General features: G+C 39.5%; 1 protein-coding gene across 1 annotated transcript in view; it reads left to right on the top strand.

The window, feature by feature from the left end:
• The window catches only part of LOC106086552 (uncharacterized), a 195685-nt gene that overhangs the window by 142514 nt on the left and 32144 nt on the right, over nucleotides 1-21027 (top strand). The window contains exon 4 of the mRNA XM_059367510.1: nucleotides 12568-12622. Coding sequence (XP_059223493.1) covers nucleotides 12568-12622 — 55 coding nt within the window. The remainder of the gene's footprint in view (nucleotides 1-12567; nucleotides 12623-21027) is intronic.

The following is a 21027-nucleotide window of genomic DNA, read 5'->3' as shown; positions in this document are numbered from 1 at the left end:
TCACTTCCAATTACATTTTTGCCTTTCTTCCTTTTGCTTGCCACAAACTTTAGTTTTGTTTATTTTTCTTCTTCTTCTTCTCTGCTTACAATAAGGAGACCATATGTTTCTTGGCCGTCCTTACTTGCATGCTCTTCATAAATATATTTTGTTTTCTTTTCTTATAAGTATCATGGATAATTTGTTATCTTTTTTTTTTGTCAGTTTTGTTTTCGGTTATTTTGGATTTTCAAAGACAGTTTTGTTTTGCCATGTGCAAAAATATTTGTCATTATTGTGGGGAAGTGCCAGTGTTATTGCTGTTGTTTCCGCCAATTTTGAACTTCTAGCACATGTCGATACACACATTCAAGCATTTTGTGGTTTTTCTTGGGAGAGATAATAAGTCATAGTCTCATTTTGGTTTTTTGTTTTTTTTTTTCTTTAATTTGGCTGATTAGCGAAAATGAAATTTTTCTCCATTTAATGAACAACCTTGAATGATTTCTTGCTAATGGCTTTTTAAGTACTATGTGATCAGTTTAAATTGGAATCAAATTACTTTGACATACTATTTCATAGAATCTTTAAGTGGTTTACAAAGTTTTTAGATAATCATTGCTTCGAAAATGAAAAAGAAGAATACTTTCATTTTTGCTCAAAAATTGGTATGCTGTGCAAAAAACTTTACAGAAATATAAATTTTATAAAAAAAAAATTGGCAGACAAAACGACATTGAATGGGAAGTTTTTAGTATGAGATACAAGGAATCCACGGTAGCAACTATTTTCTTGAGAAGAGGAAGCATGTTCTATTTATTGAAAACCCCAATAACTGGGCGTTTTTCTGAAAAGAAAATTGAACTTTGAATCCTCCTATTTCTAGATAAGAAATCTTGTCTTCTAAACTTAGCAAAGGGGCTATTGCCAATTTTAGGCAGTTTTAGTCGCATGTCATGCATAGGATGTGTACTGAAATTGTCTGACCTATAATGCTATATGGTATTGAGTTCTGGTGGACGGCACTTAGAAAAGCCAACCACTTTTTAACATTTTTGAAATGGCAAAATAGGAAAATTTTGCCCTATAACTTTACTTACTTACTTTAATTGGCTATGACGGAACATTTGTTTCACTAGCCGAACGTAGAATAGCGTTCCAAGTGCCTTGATCTTCGGCGCTCATTCAAAAATCTCTGACACCAAGTTTCGAGGTGTCTCCCACCACTTGATCTTTCCATCAGGCTTTTGGTCTTCCCGGTTTGCGTGTACCATCGTGTTTGCCTTCAAAAGACTTCTTTGCTGGAGCTTCTTCATCCATTCTGACAACATGATCTAGCCAACGCAGCCGTTGTATTCTGATGCATACAGCTCGTGGTTCATACGTCGCCTATATTCTCCATTTACGAATACTGGTCCATATATTTTACGAAGAATCTTTCTCTCAAATACTCCAAGCACAGCCTCATCTGTTTTCATAAGTAACCATGCTTCAAAACCAGCACGGTTAGTACAGTGTCTTGTATAGTGTAATCTTCGTCTGTCGAGAGGTGGCCTTGTTTCTAAACTTCTTACTTAGTCCAAAGTAGCATCTGTTTGCCAGTATTATGCTTCGCTTTGTCTCAAAACTGGTGTCATTCGTTTCGGTAACGTCGGTGCCGAGGTAGATGAAGTTACTGACTATCTCAAAGTTGTGGTTCCCAACTATCTCCATTTTCTTTATCTGCTCGGTTGTACAAGGTGTTTTGGGATTTGAAACCATCCATTTCGTCTTATCTCCATTTACTGCCAGACCATTTTTACTGACTCTCTTTCGATTCTTTCAAGGGCTGCAGGTTCTACTTCCGCTGACCGAACTATGATATCGATGTCGTCGGCATAGGTAGCATGTGTTCTCTTGTGATCAGTGTGTCATATCCATACACATCTGCATCTCGTATAATCTTCTCCAGCAGGATATTAAAGAGATCACACGATAGGCTATCTCCTTGTCTGAAACCTCGTTTGGTATTGAATGGTTCGAAGAGACTCTTTCCTATTCTTACTGAGGTACGCGTATCAGCAAGTGTCATCCTGCAGAGTCTTATGAATTTTGCTAGGATACTAAACTCAGACATGGCTTAAAATACCTTTGAACGTAAAGGAGTATCGAAACCGGCTTTGTAGTCAACAGAGAGATGGTATGTGTTGATTTGTACTTCTCGGGTCTTTTTCAGGATATTGCGCAGTGTGAATACTTGGTCCAGGATGGATTTATCAGGTCTAAAGCCGCATTGATAGGGCTCAATTATTGGGTTGCCCAAAAAGTAATTGCGGATTTTTCATATAGTCGGCGTTAAACAATTTTTTCACAGCTTGTGACTCTGTAATTGCATTCTTTCTTCTGTCAGTTATCAGCTGTTGCTTTTAGCTTGCTTTAGAAAAAAAGTGTAAAAAAGTATATTTGATTAAAGTTCATTCTAAGTTTTATTAAAAATGCATTTACTTTCTTTAAAAAAATCCGCAATTACTTTTTGGGCAACCCAATATCTCAGTGATTTTAGGTTTTAATCTTTCACACAGTACGCTCGAGAGTATCTTGTATGTGATGGGGAGGAGACATATTCCTATGTAGTTGGCCCATTCCGTCTTCTAATCATCGGGTATGCGTCCTTCTAGCCAGATTGCACAGATAAGCTTATAAGCATACGTCTTATCAGCGTGTCGTCTCCGGTCTGAAATAGTTCAGCGGGTAACCCGTTGGCTTCTGCTTGGCTTTTGATGTTCGTTAGTCGGGTCACTGCTACCTAGACCCCATTCTGACTAGGAGGTTAACATTCTATACCATTATCATTGATTGGTTCTGGGGTATCCTCTTCGCCGCCAACGTCGGACACTAGCAGTTGGGAAAATGTTCTTTCCATATCCTCAGCATGTTATCTGTGTCAGTTACCAGATTTCTTTCTTTGTCTCTGCAGGTGGATGTGCCTGCACCAAAGCCATCGGTTTGATGGTTAATTCTTTTGTAAAATTTCCTGACTTCATTCGCTTTGCCCTAAAACTGGAAAAGCATTATTGATAAAATTTGGGACCATAACCGCATGCCATGCATTGGCAGATTTCTGCAGTTATAAGACCTACAATGCTGTATGGTATTGTGGTCTGGTGGACCGCGACCCAAAAACCCACCAACCATTCAATAGGTTAAGTAAGAAGCCACGCGACTAGCATCCTTGGTTACTAGGCGCTTCATTTGGAGTCTTAAGGTCAATTTTCTCCACCAAAGAAGAAGGTAGAAGAGAAGAAGTGCAAGAAGCAGAAACGACAAAAAAATGAAGCTTCCGCACAAGACAAATAAGGTAGGGAAACAGGTGGCCGGAAAGAAATTCTCACCAGTCTCAGAAAACTCCAGAATTACAAAAGGAAAAAGTGTTTGGAGGGATGTAAGGCATGGAAGGAGGCGTTAACCCTTTACCCTGTGCCTTCTTATCGAAATTGGGGAGCGCTGACACGCAAGGTGCTCAAGGGTCTCCAACCTGCAGAAATCTGCCTCTCCTTTCGTCGAGCGTCACTTCAAAAACCTGACTTATCACTGCAACGCACAGTGGGAGAAAATCGGAAATAATTACTTAAAAATATGCCATGTGAGAACGGGAAGAGATATATCTTTGAAATTTGGACTGGTAAGAGCTGAGGTGTTGGCATCCCTGTATGCAAATAATCCCAGGAAGTGGCGGGGTACCCCAACCCAGGCAGTACCACAAGCCTTCTGCAAGGAACCCATGGTATGACCAGAAAAATAAAAATGCTAATGAAACCAAGCTTAAGGCATAGAAAACAAGCCAATTGTCGGTAACAATGCACCTCGCACCTCTCGTGATATCAGGGCGGTCTTCTTTGCCACACACTCAGCATACAGATTTCAAGGCCTTAGATACAGCATATTTCTCCAGGAACTCGCCCTTGCTTCAGATAGCTGGACTGCCGCCGTACCCTGTGTATCTCCTTTCGCCAGGGAAGAGAATAATACCCAAATTTGAAGAACGCAGATAGCTGACATCCTCTGCCTTAGGGCAATCTGCGTTGGCACACACCCAACATACAGATGCCAAGAACTAAGATTGACAGTGGTATGCAGCGACTCTCTGCAGGAACTCCTCCTTGTTTTAGAGGGCTAGACTGCCGATTTACCCGGTTCATCTTCATCCGCCAGCTGAACAGAAGAATGCCAAAGTTTGACTCCCTCAGTCTAAGGAGCGATCTTCGTTGCCATACACCCAACATACAGGTGCCAAGTCTTAAGATTGAGAGTGGTATTCAGCGCCTCTTTTGGGGAACTCCCCCTTGCTTCAGCTATCTGCACTGGCGCTTTACCCATTCCAACTCCTTCCGCCAGCTGGACAGAGTCAATGATCAAAGTTTCAATAACACAAGTAGTTGACACCCTCAATCTTAGGGGCGATATCCGTTGCCACACATCCAACATACAGATCCCAAGACTTAAGATTGAGATTGGTATTCAGCGCCTCTTTTGGGGAACTCCTCCTTGCTTCAGGTATCTGCACTGCTGCTTTACCTTGTACATTATCGATTATCCTGCAAGGGTACAGTTGTCCAGTCCCGATGTCACGACAGACATCCAAAGATGGGAAACGGCGGAAGAATCTTCGTAAACATCTAGTGCATCATCCTCCACCTAAACCTCAAATTTCTTTCAATCGAGTTGCAACAGGTGTTGATCGCATTATATACCCCTTTTGACTCTTTCCTCGATGTTCATCCGCTCTCTTAGTTCCTGGTCACGAATTATGCTCAAATATTTTCACTCCGGAAAATGCGGCAACTCTATCCCATCTCTGACACGCTGCCTGAATAAATCTTTCTTCTTCTGGTGCAAAGTACGAGCTCAGTAATTCTGGTGTTTATGGCAAGTCCGTCCTCAACGCCCTTGGACGAGGTCCGTAATATTAGAAAGGAAACGGCAATCCATATTGAGCTGAAATTTGGCATAGATACGTCTTTTTTATGGACGCTGGTTAAGTTCTTGAACGGGCCAAATCGGACCATATTTGGATATACCTGCTATATAGACCGATTTTCTGATAAAGGGTCTAATGCTCATAAAAACTTTATTTTTCATCCGATTTTGCTGAAATTTGAAACAGTGAGTAGTTTAAGTTTCCCGAAAACTGACCCAAATATGGTTCAGATCGGACTATATTTAGATATAGCTACCATATAGACGGATCTCCCGATAAAGGGTCTGAAGACCATAAAAACTTTATTTATTACCCGATTTCGCTAAAATTTGAAACAGTGGGTTATTTTTAGCCTCCTGATACCCGACCTAAATATGGTTCAGATCGGACTATATTTAGATATAGCTGCCATATAGACCGATCTCCCGATAAAGGGTCTGAAGGTCATAAAAGCTTTATTTATTACCCGATTTCCCTGAAATTTGCAACAGTGAGTTATTTTTAGCCTCCTGATACCCGACCTAAATATGGTTCAGATCGGACTATATTTAGATATAGCTACCATATAGACCGATCTCCCGATAAAGGGTCTGAAGTTCATAAAAGCTTTATTTTTTAACCGATTTCGCTAAAATTTGAAACAGTGGGTTATTTTTAGCCTCCCGATACGAGACCTAAATATGGTTCAGATCGGACTATATTTAGATATAGCTGCCATATAGACCGATCTGCCGATAAGGGGTTTGAAGCCAATAAAATCTTTATTTACTACCCGATTTCCCTGAAGTTTGAAACAGCGAGTAGGTTAAGACCTCTTACCATCCGACCTCAATATATTTCAGATCGGACTATATTTAGATATAGCTGCCATATAGACCGATCTGCCGATAAGGGGACTGAAGCCCATAAAAGCTTTATTTATTATCCGATTTCGCTGAAATTTGAAACAGTGAGTTTTTCTGAGCCTCACGATATCCGATCTTAATATGGTTCAGATCGGTTTATATTGGATATATCTGCCAAAAAGACCAATATTTTGTTCTACAAAATTAAAGAGTGACATATATATTAGACCAATGTCCGTGCCGATTTTTGTTGCTTAAGTTATCCAATTTTCACCGGATTGTGACGAAATGGGATTTTTATACCCGAGGTGGTGGGTATCCAAAGTTCTTCCCGGCCGTACCTAATGCCTTTTTACTTGTTAATATTTCTTTTATTATAAAATAAATAAATGAAAGGAAAAACATTTTTACGATTTCCGTGAAATTTGATCATTGTTTAAGGGTAATAATAAAACGAATAAGTGATGACTTCAAAAATAAGATTTAGATACCACGGAAGCATAACTTTTCGAAGAATTTAAAAAATGATATCCGTAAAGTGTTCAAGGCAATAAATACCAATAGGTATTTATTACCTTTGTGAATCCCTACTGTTTTATAGACACTTTCACAAGTCTTTTACATTTTATTCTCAAATGTCTAAGACATTCTTTGGGCTTAGTATCATCATCTTCTCAATTCCTCATATTGATTTTATTCAATTTCCTTATTTTATGACTTTTACCAAAAAAAAAAAACATCTTTGCACTTTCATGTAAATTAAATAATTTTATTATCGTCATTTTTTACGGCAATGTTATCAGACATCTCTTTGTCCCCTTTCCCATTCGAAATTCACAAAATGTGGGTATTGAATTTCTTATGCAATTTCTAGAGACGAGAATGCAGTCAGCACTGCAGATGCAGTTGTATAGCTCATATGACCCTTATCATGGCTAAAGAAAATGCAATAAAACTCTTGATGAGCACAAATCTGAGAATAAATGGCATAGAAACTTCAGGACGGACTTATGAGTTTCACACATATGCAAAGGTGGTAACATTTATGTTTTGCTTTTGTGAACAAATCCACACTTTTATGAGGCCAATGACAGACAGAACTTGCAGAATTCTTTTCCTGAATCTTTTGATTCAGAAAAATACTTCTGAATGCATCATAGTGACAATAAAAACACAATTAAAAGTGCATTCATAGTCAATTGCGTGTGTATGTGAGGCAAATGTGATGCAAAAAAAAACTGCATTGAATCCCAAGATTCTAAGCCTAGAGATAGTAAGAAGTTGAAAACATAACAAATCTTTATTCTCACAAAGTATACCCTACATTGCATGGCGTTGCAACAAAAAACCAGCAGCAATAAAATCTGATTTCATTGTCACACGACCTAAGCGCAGGCGCAGAGTCCCAAGGAAATGCATAAATCAACTTCACATAATGCTTGAATGTGATGCTCTTTATTTTGCACTTCTACCAACTAATCCCGTGTCTATTGTTAAATGCCCGCAGACATGGTGATGATGCCCCTAGGCTCTCGCCCTGGCTCATTTTGTTACGTTTCTACACAAATGTGCCCAAGAATCTTGCAGAAAAAGACAGCCTGCCAAGGACAGACTCTCTCTCTCTCTTATTAAAATACCATTAAATGACAGTTTTCTTGTTTGCTTCAACTGTATAAGGAAAATGGCAAAGGGCTCAAGGATATGCGTAGCGATTGTCTACGTTGTTTATTTTTCTAATGAAAATCTGACAGTTTTATGGGGATCTCTTGTGAAAATAGTTTTGAGGAGAGGGTTTCCTCATAAAGAGATATAAATCTGTCTTTAAGAACATTGCAAAAATACCGCAGGATCAAATGACTCTATAATGAAATAATGACAAAGCGAACATTCAATACTAGACTAGTTACACTTTTAGAGACAGTGGTTTAGGAAAACGAAAATAAACAAGTAAAAAGGCGTTAAGTTCGGCCGGGCCGAACTTTGGATACCCACCACCTCGGGTATATATGTAAACCACCTTTCGTCATAATCCAGTGAAAAATGCATAATTTATGGTCCCATAGCAGCTATATCGAAATATTGTCCGATTTGGACCAAATTCGACTCGGACATTGAGTGGTCTAATATTATTGGTCACTTTGGTAGCCATATCCAAATATAGACCGATCGGCACGGATGTCGCCTAACATAAGTCACTGTGTCAAATTACAGCGAAATTGGATTATAAATGTGCTTTTTATGGGGCCAAGACTTTAAATCGAGAGATCGATCTATATGGCAGCTATATCCAAATCTGAACCGATCTGGCCCAAATTAAAGAGGGTTGTCGAAGGGCCTAACACAACTCACTGGCCCATATTTCGTCGAAATCGTACAATAATTACGTCTTTTATGGGTCCAAAACCTTTAATCGAGAGATCGGTCTATATGGCAGCTATATCCAAATCTGAACCGATCTGTGCCATTTTGCAGAAAGATGTTGAAGGGCCTAACACAACACACTGTCCCAAATTTCGGCGAAATCGGGCAATAAATCCGCCTTTTATGGACCCAAGACCTCAAATCGAGAGATCGGTCTATATGGCAGATAAGATGCCGAGAGGCCTAATTTAACTCACTGTCCCAAATTTCGGGGAAATTGGACAAATAATGGGCCCAAGACTTTAAATCGAGAAATCGGTCTATATAACAGCTATATCCAAATCTAGACCGATCTGTGCCATTTTGCAGAAAGGTGTCAAGGGGCCTAACTTAACTCACTGTCCCAAATTTTGGCGACATCGGACGATAAATGGACCTTTTATGGCCCAAAACCTTAAATCGAGATATCGGTCTATATGGCAGCTATATCCAAATCTGGACCGATCTGGGCCAAATTGAAAAAGGATGTCGAAGGGCCTAACACAACTCACTGTCTCAAATTTTGGCGAAATCGAACAATAAATTTGGCTTTTATGGGCTTAGGACCTTAAATAGACGGATCGGTCTATATGGGGGCTATATCAAGATATAGTCCGATATAGCCCATCTTCGAACTTAACCTGCCAATGGACAAAAAAAATCTGGGCAAAGTTTCAGCTGAATATCTCTATTCAAAGGCTGTAGCGTGATTTCAACAGACAGGCGGACAGACAGACTAGACTTGACTAGATTGTCTTAGATTTTTACGCTGATCAAGAACATATATAATTTATATGGTCGGAAATGGATATTTCGAAGTGTTGCAAACGGAATGATAAAATGAATATACCCCCATTCTTCGGTAGTGGGTATAAAAATTATATTTAAAGGAAATTTTCACAGCATAGGGTAGGGTGTAATGAGACCAGTGGGTACTAAGATTCTAATTTTCGGTTACAAAGATTCTAAATTTCGGGTACTAAGATTCAGTTCTTGGTGAGAAACAGAGGTCATCATTAACTTTTTCCGTGTAATTGGTTGCAGCATGTGGTTTAGAAGGCAACACCACACTAAGTTTACTTCCTCCTTACGCCTTTGAATTTAAACTGCATAAATGTTTCAACAAAAAGTGTGATTCCTGCTGCGATCTGTTTTATGTACCCCAATGATCCAACCTTCTCAGAGGCTGGTCAGGAATTGCTGCCCCCCTTCCCCACGGAAGAATCGGAATAAACTACTCTTGCAACGTGTGTCCACTACAACAACAACCAAACATAGTTCTCACTAACAGTAAGACGGAAACCACTGTCTTATGAGCTTCTTAACTCCTGTGGTAACAGATAAAAGTATTGGGTTGCCCAAAAAGTAATTGCGGATTTTTTAAAAGAAAGTAAATGCATTTTTAATAAAAATTAGAATGAACTTTAATCAAATATACTTTTTTTACGCTTTTTTCCTAAAACAAGCTAAAAGTAACGGCTGATAACTGACAGAAGAAAGAATGCAATTACAGAGTCACAAGCTGTGAAAAAATTTGTCAACGCCGACTATATGAAAAATCCGCAATTACTTTTTGGGCAACCCAATACATGCTTCGACCTCTTAACCAAACCTTGTACCAGTTGAACCCTAAAAAGTTGTGTAATGGTGTTCTCTTTGGTGACAAATATTTTCCTTCAAATTAAGGATTTTTTAATGGTTAGGTAATAAATCCTTAACTTAGCGTTTTGTTATTAAAGACAAAATCCTAAAATGAAGGTCAAAATATCATTGAAATTAGGAAATTTACCTTAAGGAAATACAACAGTGAACCGTAGTTAAAGACGCAAAATAGTCTTACAAGTAGGAGCGTCTTTAAATGTTTAATTTTTAAGCTGTTAAGTTTAAAATAAGAATTTTTCCAAAAATAATTATTGGACAGTCATCTATGATGCTAAATAAGAATCAATCAGTGATGAAAATTTGGTCATTTTCGTTAGAAAAAAGGAAATTTAATTTAAAGATAGCATCTTTATTTTAAAGTATTGGTTCTTTGGCTCGTTTTCATTGCTTAAATCCTAGGAATAAGGAAAAATCTTAAATGTTGGACCAACTTTTTTTCAGTGTACGTTATGTTAGGTTGCAAAGAAGACATAAACCTAAGCCAGTAATTGGTACGTTCTAAATCCGAAAATTAATTCCAAAAAAAAAATCTGTCAACAATTTCGTGATGCTCACAAAAGTCTTAAACGTTTTTCATACTATACCCTAAGATGCCACAACCCTGGTATTGTATCCGCATCTTAGTGCCATAGTCTGTAAGCCATGAAAGCCGGACATTGACACAGGAAATGTTTTAACGCGTTGGAACATTTCTTTACATAGTCTCATCATTTTCAACATACAAGCGTTCTATGTGTCTATATGTCTTCTATTGGGTTGCCCAAAAAGTAATTGTCGGTAATATAGTAGTAATATAGTCGGCGTTGACAAATTTTGTCAACGGCTTGTGACTCTGTAATTGCATTCTTTCTTCTGTCAGTTATCAGCTGTTACTTTTAGCTTGCTTTAGAAAAAAAGTGCATTTGTTTGTTTGGCGTCAATTTTAATATGGGTACCACATGTATTGAAAGAAATTCATTTAACAAACCGAATCAACGCTTGTGATATGCACCTTAAACGCAATGAATTCGATCCGTTTTTAAAACGAATCATAACTGGAGATGAAAAATGGATTGTTTACAACAACGTTAGTCGAAAACGATCATGGTCCAAGCATGGTGAACCAGCTCAAACCACTTCAAAGGCTGATATCCACCAAAAGAAGTTTATGCTGTCTGTTTGGTGGGATTGGAAAGGTGTGGTATATTTTGAGCTGCTTCCAAGGAACCAAACGATTAATTCGGATGTTTACTGTCAACAATTGGACAAATTGAATAGAGCCATCAAGGAGAAGCGACCAGAATTGGTCAATCGTAAAGGTGTCATATTCCACCAGGACAACGCTAGACCGCACACATCTTTGATCACTCGCCAAAAACTGAGTGAGCTTGGCTGGAAACTTTTGATGCATCCACCATATAGCCCTGACTTTACACCATCAGACTACTATTTATTTCGATCTTTGCAGAACTCCTTAAATGGTAAAACTTTCGGCAATGATGAGGCTATAAAATCGCACTTGGTTCAGTTTTTTGCAGATAAAGGCCAGAAGTTCTATGAGCGTGGAATACTAAATTTGCCAGGAAGATGGAAAAAGGTTATCGAACAAAATGACAATTATATATTTGATTAAAGTTCATTCTAAGCTTTATTAAAAATGCATTTACTTTCTTTTAAAAAATCCGCAATTACTTTTTAGGCAACCCAATATATGTTCTATATGTCTTCTTGCTCACCACAGTATTGCCTGGTTTTGGCATGATCCGGATCTTTCCATAAAATGTTTTTCGTCTTTCCGACTGTTTTACTGTTTCATAGTGCTTTCTGATCGTTTTTGTCCCCGTCATTAAAAAGGATGCCACTGTCATCAATAGCTACGTATTCACCAAGTTTGTCGATGTATTTCCGCTGGCTCTACAGCCAAGGCGTCCGCCGATTAATTGCCTCTTAATATGCTCAAGCCCGCTCCGGATGCAGGTTGTGTCATGCACAGAGAAGGCGTTAATCCCCTTTATTCACTTCATGACCGTTCGCAACCTGTCCTTTTGCCAACTTACTATCCGTAAAGATTTTCACACTTGGCGTCCTCGACTCTTTTTTTCTAAGAGTATTTTTTTTTTGTGTAGCTTCATTATTAAAGCAATATAGATCTGGATGACCTTAATCATTGGTCCTTCGGCAAACTTCTTGAGAGCCGTCGATGGTCTCGTTGTCGGCTCGCTGTTCACTAGGTACCTGATGATTTCAGGTGAAGATCTTTGCCTATCCTAGTCTTCCCAGTCTTGGCCAACTACACCAACAGAAGAGTTGTTATTGGTACTATTCGATACTTTTTTACAGAAAAGGGTAGAGTTTTCCAATTTTGCTCACAGATACGACAGACCAACGCGTCTGGCGAATATTGAACCATGACCCTTGCACAGCTAAACTGAGCTCACTATAACTTAGCCAACGGCATGCTTCTATTAATGTTTAAGAGGTGGGAAGTTATAAAAGAGATTCTTTGAAGGGGATAGCGAAGTGCACCAGGAGTATTTCTTAAGCATCCACAGAACCCAATTCTTCGCCGAATACTTTAGTCCAGTTACTGCAAGTGACTCCAAGCGGATGTCAAAGTCTGGGTCAAACCCAAATAGAATCTTTGGTTGTTATCCACCATCTCCAATGTCACTCAATAAAATGATGCTTGATTTATTTTTTTGGTTTCTTTATTTCCTAATTTTACTTTCTTTTTTCTCTTTTTAGGTATGTTTCCAATTGGAAATACTGTATATTCTAAAGGAAATGGTTTTTTCTTCACGTATGTATATCTTAAATTTTCGAATCATAGTTGATGACCTTTACCCGAAATTAAAAAATATTTTGGTGTTGATTGCAACATTCTGGCCATTAAACCAAATTAAGAAATGTGATTATTTTCCCATTTTACACTCATATACAAAGTTGCAACAATTTACTTTCATTTTCGCTTTTTCTGTAGAAATTTACGTATAATACTTATCGTTTTTTAATGTAACATATTTATCATTTTTGTATAATGTTGAAAAGATCTGTCTTTTGAAGTAGACAAGTTATGAGTAATGATTAAAATACGTGTGACCCAAAGAAATGTCTTTTAAAGCAGATCATTATACAAATGATCTGAAGAGCAGCATCTTATATGTTGACAAACCCATGGTATAGTGTAAATTATCAGGTTACGTTGTCAACTATTTATATAATAACAAAGGGTTTCCGGTCATCCATAAAAAGGGGGTGATACTTAGTGTTGAAGGGTATTATTATCGAAGAAAGTTTGAGCATATAACCAGATGTTTCATATGATTCCCCAAATTAAAGCATCTTTTTCATTTTCTTATATTACATTAAGAAAATTTAGTTTTTTCCAACACGCAACTTTGAAACATTTAGTAAAATTTGTCAGCATTTCTTCCATTTTGTTTTGGTGAAATAAGTTCAAGCAAGCGTAAAATATTTCCAACAAATTGCAATTTTTCTCAGTTTAAACATATTTTTGAGATGACAAACCTAGGCAGGCTAGCGTTGATAATGATGACAATGAGCGAGCCTTTCATCTTTCTTTTCTGCACATTAGCTTAGGTCAAGCATGAAAATTTCTTGTTACTTTTTCGTTTCATTTCTTTTTTACCTCAAGTGAAAGTGAAAACAGTTTTCACAAATTAAGAAAAAAAAAGAAAAATAATAACCAAAGAGTGTCATACAAACCAAGAAGAAGACATAAAAAACACCATAGAAAACAACATATCAAAGGTCTTCTGGAAAATTTATTTTATGCTTTGTGTTTAAGGAAAATTATGAAAGGAAAATTTATGGTTTTCCTTTTAAAGCATTATAAAGGTTAACATTTGGATTCAGGTTAATGGAAAATTTCTTTCTATTTATTGTTTTCCTTCAATAAATCATCGAAATGGTTCTAATCTTTTTGATCATGGCTTGTAACAATAGGTTGGGGGGAAGAAGAGGAATTAACTGTGTGGCAGACAACCGGATACGTATATCCCCCAAAAATTATATTTTAATTTTAAAGCCTTAAGGGAAGGTGTTTTAATAAATACCGGGGTTATGGTTGTTATGTAAGGAAAATGGATTAAAACAGTAAAGAAAGACTAAAGTCGGGCGGATATGAAATACCCTACACCACCGAGTCTACCTAATAGTTCTAATAAATAGAACCTATTTTAAAATCTTGTCAGACTTAGGTGAACACGAACATTAACACAGCATGTGTTCAATATTCTCATCCTCATCGAGGCAACTCATACAAAAGTCATTGTGCGGTATTCCCATGCGCGCCGCCATGCGGCCTGTGGCGCAGTGCCTGGTTATGGCCCCTGTTAAGATACTCATCGACCACTTATCGAACGCCAGCAACTCCCTCGTCCTCCTTCGGTCGATATCAGAGCGCCTTTGCAGTCTGGCAACCATCCACAGAGTGCCATCTCGCCACTGACGCCAACCTAGCCATCACCTCTACTGTGTTCGGTAGCTAGACAAACGGTACGTGGGCAAGACCGGTGCAAACAAACCCCTCCTGGCGCACTCGTGCGCCCTCTCATTTCCTGGAATCCACTCATGGCCAGGAACTCATGTCAGCGTCACATGGTGGGTCCGGCGCCTATCCAGGGGCTCCAAACCATCAGTCACGCATCTCGACCTCACCATCCTCGACCCCAAGACCTTGTGTGGCATACACAGAAATTCTGAGTTTTGAGGGCAGTAAATCCCTTACCAGAATTTCCCTTGCGCCCACTGCTATGGCACAGACCTCTGTCTGAAAGACCGTACACTTGTCCGGCAGTGTCAGAGACATACCGATATTGAGTGCGTCAGAGTCCAATCCAGTCCCTGACTCCGTCTTGGAGCCATCAGTGTAGATCGAGGTCTCATCTTTCTCAAGTACAGCATTCTCCCTCCATACATTCCTCCCAGGAAAACAAATCGCGAATACCCTTACTTTAGTTGGCACTGGTGCAAGGTAGTCGGAGATCCTCCTCAGTCTACCGTCCGCACTCATATAACACCCAGAATCGAACTGTGGCCGCAACCATATTCCTTTAGCATGCCGAGCTCCCTCAGCCTTATCTCGCGCAGTTTCGAATATAGGACTCAATGGGCGGCATATCCAGTATCGCCTACAGGCCTGCCTTCGGTGCGGATCTCAGTGCCCCTGTGACTACTACGCAGGCCAGTTTCTGAACCTTCTCGAACTCCCTCGCACGTATCATCTTCTCTACTGCACCATACCAGTAGTCCATAGGTCAATACTGGTTTCACGATGGCCGTATGCATCCAATAAACCATCTTAGGGGTTACCCCCCACTTCCTAGCGAACATCCGCAAAAGTAAAAAGCGCACGTGCTTTACTGCTTCTTTCCTCGATGCTCTTGTTCCATGACAGTTTCGAATCGAGGACTATGCCTAAGTACTTCGCCCGCGTAAAGAGCACCGGCTCCGTCTTCCCTGGGTTGGTACTCAACCCATTTCTGGTAGCCCATCGCGACAACCTCCTCAGTGACCTTTCCATGGTCTTGCCGATCGTCGACAAAAACCTGCCGCGGACCTGCAGCACGACGTCGTTCGCATAAGCGATAATCCTCGTGCCTTCCCCACAGAGATCCATCAGGATTTCATTTATCACAAGGTTGCATAGAATCGGCGAGAACACCCCTCCATGGGGCGTTCCTCTGGTCACCCGCCTACTGACCACACTCTCTCCCAGGTTCGCATTAATAATCCTGCCATAAAGCATATTATTGGTCCACTGGAAGATTTTGGCATTAATCCCCGTGCGGTCTAGTGCGGCGACTATCGATCCTATATCCACATTATTGAAGACCCCCTCAATATCCAAAGCGTACTCCTTCTGTCGGAGAGACGTCTCGACCTCCTGTACCACCTCGTGAAGGGCCGTCTCCATCGACCTGCCTTTGAGGTATGCGTGTTGTACCCCACTGAAATTTTCCGGCGTCAGTCCCCTTTCACCTTCAGATCAATCAGTCTTTCCAGTGTTTTCAGCAAAAACAATGACAAACTAAAAGGCCTATAATCCTTCGTCGTACGGAGGTTTATTCTTCTTTTCTTGGGAATAAAGACCACCTTGACTTCCCTCCATACCCTTGGTATGTAGGACAATGCCAGGCTCGCTCGGAAAATCCACTGATGCCAGGGCAGGGCGACTCCAATGAACTCGTGTAGCAGTGCCGGGATAATTCCGTCAGCTCTGGCCGACTTAAATGGCCGGAAATTGCGGACTGCCCACACTATCTTCCCCTCGTCAACGATGTCCCTGATGAGATCATCCGTTAAGACCACATATGTAGGTATTGCGATATCTTGATCGCCGACTTCTTCCTTGCCACCTTGGATATGAGCCTCCATCAAAGGTTCCACCGTCTCTTGCCCACTCTTGGTGTAAGTCCCGTCCTCCCTCCTCAAAGAGGCTTGGCGTGATGGGATCCTTCGAGAGCACTTTGTGCAACCTAGATGCCTCACTAGTGCTTTTCAATTCCCCACGGAATTTCGCCCAGGAACTCCTCTTCGCCTTCCTGGTTTCCTTCTTGAACTTGCCAAGGGCGTCGCGATACTCGTACCAGCCCTCTGCCGTGTTCTCTCTCTTGGCCTTATTTAAAAGCCTTCTGCACTCCCTACTGAGCACCTTGTCAGACTTTAATTCTGTATACTTACTAAAATATCGAAAAAACAGCAAGATGTTTTTACAATAGGTCCCAAATTTAGGCTACCGCAGTTTTAAAGGCGAATATATATGGGAGCTACATAAAAATCTGGAACGATTTTGATGAAATGATGATGCAAGCATTTTGAGGCGTCAAATAGAACACCTTAAGCAAAATTTTGTAAAGATCGGACCAAAATTGTGGCTTCTACGGCCTTATAAGTTTTAATCGGGCGATACATATATATGAGAGCTATATCCAATTTTGAACCGATGTTGATACAATTTTGCACATATGTTAGATCGATGATAAAAAAAAATTCATTCCAGATTTTGTGCAGATGGGTTGAAAATTTTAGCTACTAGGTCCTTATAAGTGCAAATAGGGCGATAAATATATATGGGAGCTATATCCAAATCTGAACCGATTTGTACCAAAATTATTGGCGTTCGTCACTGGGCCACAAAAATGACGTGTGCATAATTTCGTGACGATTGAACTTCAAATACGACCTGTACCTTGATCACAAGAGTACATGGACTAACAGACGGGCATGGCTACATCGAATGGGAAAGTGATTCTGAGTCGATCGGTGTAGTTATCAATGGGTCTAGCTCTACTCCTTCGTAGCGTTGCAAACAAATGCAAAAAATTGTATTTAATACCCTGTACCACAGTGGTGGTGTAGGGTATAACAACCAAATACACAAAGTTATAATACCCTGTACCACAGTGGTTGTGTAGGGTAGAAATTGTATCTATTGTATTGTATTATCTGTACCAAATAACTGACACGTCTGTACTACTTAATTTGTAATCGCATCCTTAGAATGTGTATTCCAGCTGTGCTAAGTATAAAATTTTCCAAATCACTAAAAGAGAATCGTGATGATTCATTGACATTACAATTTTGAATTATGGTACTGTCTCCAAATAAAAAAACTTTTGTCTTTGGGCGAATAATGATTATGAATACCAACTTTACCTAGGGATTTTTTTTTTCGGTTAAGGTGTGAAAATGCATTACTTCATGCACATAGGTCGTCACTAATGTGTTATGTCGGGCTTACAATCCGCATTACTGACTAAAAACCCACCTTATCGCCGCTGAGAGTCATATCTCCGCTATCGCATTACTTCCATCATAGCACCTACACCTTCGTCCATCTTAGCTTGCATTCATGCTTCCATTGTCTAGACAACTTATGCCTCGCCGAGATCAGTTTCCTATCGTCTTGGGACGTCTTCGTAGTATTTTGTTGCTGCGGTCCAGTTGATAATACTTCTGATCATTTTGTCTACAACATGGTACAGTGGTAGAAAGTATGTTCAGCGTCATCCAGATGTTCTTCATCTTTGTATAGGCAAAAAGGAGTGCTGCACTTCCCCATATATATAAAATATCCGTGATCATTAACGTTATGTTATAGTTTATATCCCCATGTCTCCTATAAGAGTATAAACATTTTTTGATATTTGCGATCAGTTTAACTTTCCATCTGCCAATTTCTTGTAGTCTCTTCTCTTATTTAATTTCTGTAGTCCTGCGTAGGTTCACAATTGTTCACTCACGTCTTGAAAAGTGCAGAGCGTTCCTCAGCTTACAGGTCTAGCGGTGCCATTCCAACTATTATCTGCATCGCAGCAGCCGAATTCTGCTGGTTTTTTGAGCAGAACTCTAGTCCACGTTCGCGTAGCCTATTTCTCGTGTGGATCATGACCTGCGTTAGCTTACCCTGTTCCTCTTCGATCTCGTCAGGCAATTCAATCCTTAGGATGTCATCGTAGCTGGTGTTCCATAGGTACGGGCCCAGGATGGACCCTTGGGCTGCTCCTGATGTTATCTGCAATCTCTTTATTCCAGTACTCATGTCGTAGACCAAAGTTCTCTCTCTAAGGCAGTTTTTTACTATTCTTAAAAGGGACCCTGGTATTTTAAACTTCCTTTAAAGGCCGTCCATCACGACCTTCCGCCTAAGACCATTAAAAGCATTCTTCACATCTTCACAGTATGATTGGTCTGCTATGTTGGTTTTTTTTAGCACGTAGAACCTCGTCTACAATAACTTGTAGTGCGCCAGCAGTTGATTTTTCTGGGTCAAAACCATGCTGCCTTGAGAATAGCCCTTCCAGCCTGGGTATTCTTAGTCATTCGAGCAGTTTACCGGCTGTGTCAAGCATGGACAGAAGTCAGTAGGGCATGGTGCGTCTCCATTTCCCTTCCTTATCAACACCAACTTTTTTGCAACATTCTGGGAAAACAACTTGAGCAAGACACGTATTACACATTTTTATGAGTTTGTCCGGCCTTACCACCGCTATTTGCATCAACACCTCTGTTGGTATTCCATCAGGACCTGGTGATTTTTGTTTTTCAGCTTTGCAACTTCCGAATTAAGTTCCTTCACTGTAAAAGGGGCAAAGCCTCGTGAACCCTCATTAGCGTTTTTCCTGCATTTATGTCATGTCTGCGGACCTTGCTTGCTGGGCACTTTCCGCAGAGCTTTTTCATAACAACTTTGTAGCCCAAGGATCTCGGTTAATATCATTTCTCAGTGCTTCCCACTGTTCTTTCTTATAGTTGTTTGTAGATTTTTCTTTGCCTTTTTATAGTCTTGGTATTCCGATGCTGACTTTACTTAGTGTTAGGTCATAGTATTAGTCTAAAATCAGACCTAATTCGAAAATTTCTTTCAATAGTGATACAAGAGTATCAACAGACTAAAGCCCTTGGTGAAATCGAAGGCATATTGGGAATCGAACCCTCTGCTAGTTCGGATGCCACAATAGTGACACCCCAATGCCTCTGGTGGCAATCGAACTCATGGTGGAAATCAATGCCTGTACTGGTAAACTGAATTCAAGTGCCCCGATAGTACGGTACTTTCCCTTGCAAAATTGCTGAGTTTCAAGCCATGGTAGTTAATTCTCCCTATTTTACCTATGGAAAATATGTATTACCTTAATATTCCTTCCTTCAAAAGTGGAAACCAATTGTGTCCATCAGTAGTTTATTTACCTACTGTCAAACGTGCCACCATACAAATACCATAAATACTCATTGTCCTAAATAAATGCACATACCATGTCAACCCTCAGTTGTCATTCAATTAATTAATCATCATTTTAGGGTTCCACATATAGTTGAAAATCGCTTCAATTGCAAGAGCGTGGCATTGGTTAGGCCCCAGAGATTAATCTATACAAATGATTGATCAGCTGTCATAATGGCAGGAAGGCAGGCGGTCAGGATTGTGATTGTTTGCAGAGTATTTTCTGTTTTTTGTAAGATTAAAAGTCAGAAATAGATAAAGAAGAAAAAAATTAGTAGATGAATATGAAAATCAATTATACGCTAAAAATATTAAACTTTAATTTCTGCAACAAAATAGTATAGAATGGAAAATCAAATTCAATATTTTGGAGAGGGCGAACAATGCAACCCTTGCCATTTACACCTGCAAGTCAGTCATTGTTAAAGTTGGGGAGTTTAAACCGCGTGTCATACACCGTATACCACTGTGCATTGTACTAAGTGGACGTGATATCAAACCGCTCCGTGTGTGTACAAGTTTATGCATAAAAAGGACTTACCAAAGCCTCAGGAACTATTTCCAAAATATTCGCCCGTTCGTGGTGGTGTGCATTCGGCATTCTGTGAACGTCCGGATTGTGCCCGGCGAGCTTAAAAGGCGATATTTTTGCCAAAAACTTTAAAAATAAAGTGTTATAATAGACAAATTTACACAAATTTATCTTAAAAACAACTCAAAATAAACTATATCTGTCCTTTGTGATCAGAAAACAAAACAAACAGCAGCTGATCTCGTCACACGTTGTGATGTGGAACGGTGTTGCCAGATTTATTGGGTACAGTAATTGTGGTGGTGTTCATTACTACTTGTTATTTACATCATCTTGTCACCCTGTTATTAACGGTCTTTATATTTGAAAATTTAAATGGATTTAAATAACCCGCCTCCAGGCGGGGGGACTCCTTTTAGAGGAAACCGAATCCAAATAATTCAAAATGAGAATATCATGCTAAAGCAGCAAATACATGAAATGCAGCACACTATTGATTGCATACTTGCTGAATTGCAAAATATAAAGCAAGAGAATATAGTTCTAAAAGAACAACTTTTAAATAAAAAAGATAGTCAATTCATGGACGCTAATGATATGGTAAATACTGTCCAATATACTGATAGACCACAAAACCAAGCCCAAGACGAATCTATAGTCGAACGTGGTTTAGTTCATCAGTATGTAACTGATGAAGAAGAATTGGAAAGAGAGACAAACTGGATTGTTCAAAGAAGTAAGAGGAACAAATCCAAAACTAAAAAAGATAACACCAGCGAATCACAGCAAACACAAATAGAAAAAGAAAATAATATCGAGAGATCCGAAACAAAAGATGGTAGGGCAGATAAACCGCCCCCTATAAATATTGTTGGCATTACAAGTTTTGAAGAGATTAAGAAATTAATTAAATCTGCTCAAGTAC

The sequence above is a fragment of the Stomoxys calcitrans genome, chromosome 4 (genome assembly GCF_963082655.1).
Source record: "Stomoxys calcitrans chromosome 4, idStoCalc2.1, whole genome shotgun sequence".
Taxonomy (NCBI): Eukaryota; Metazoa; Arthropoda; class Insecta; order Diptera; family Muscidae; genus Stomoxys; species Stomoxys calcitrans.
The sequence above is the reverse complement of the archived record's forward strand: the minus strand, read 5'-3'. Positions and strand labels throughout refer to the sequence as shown.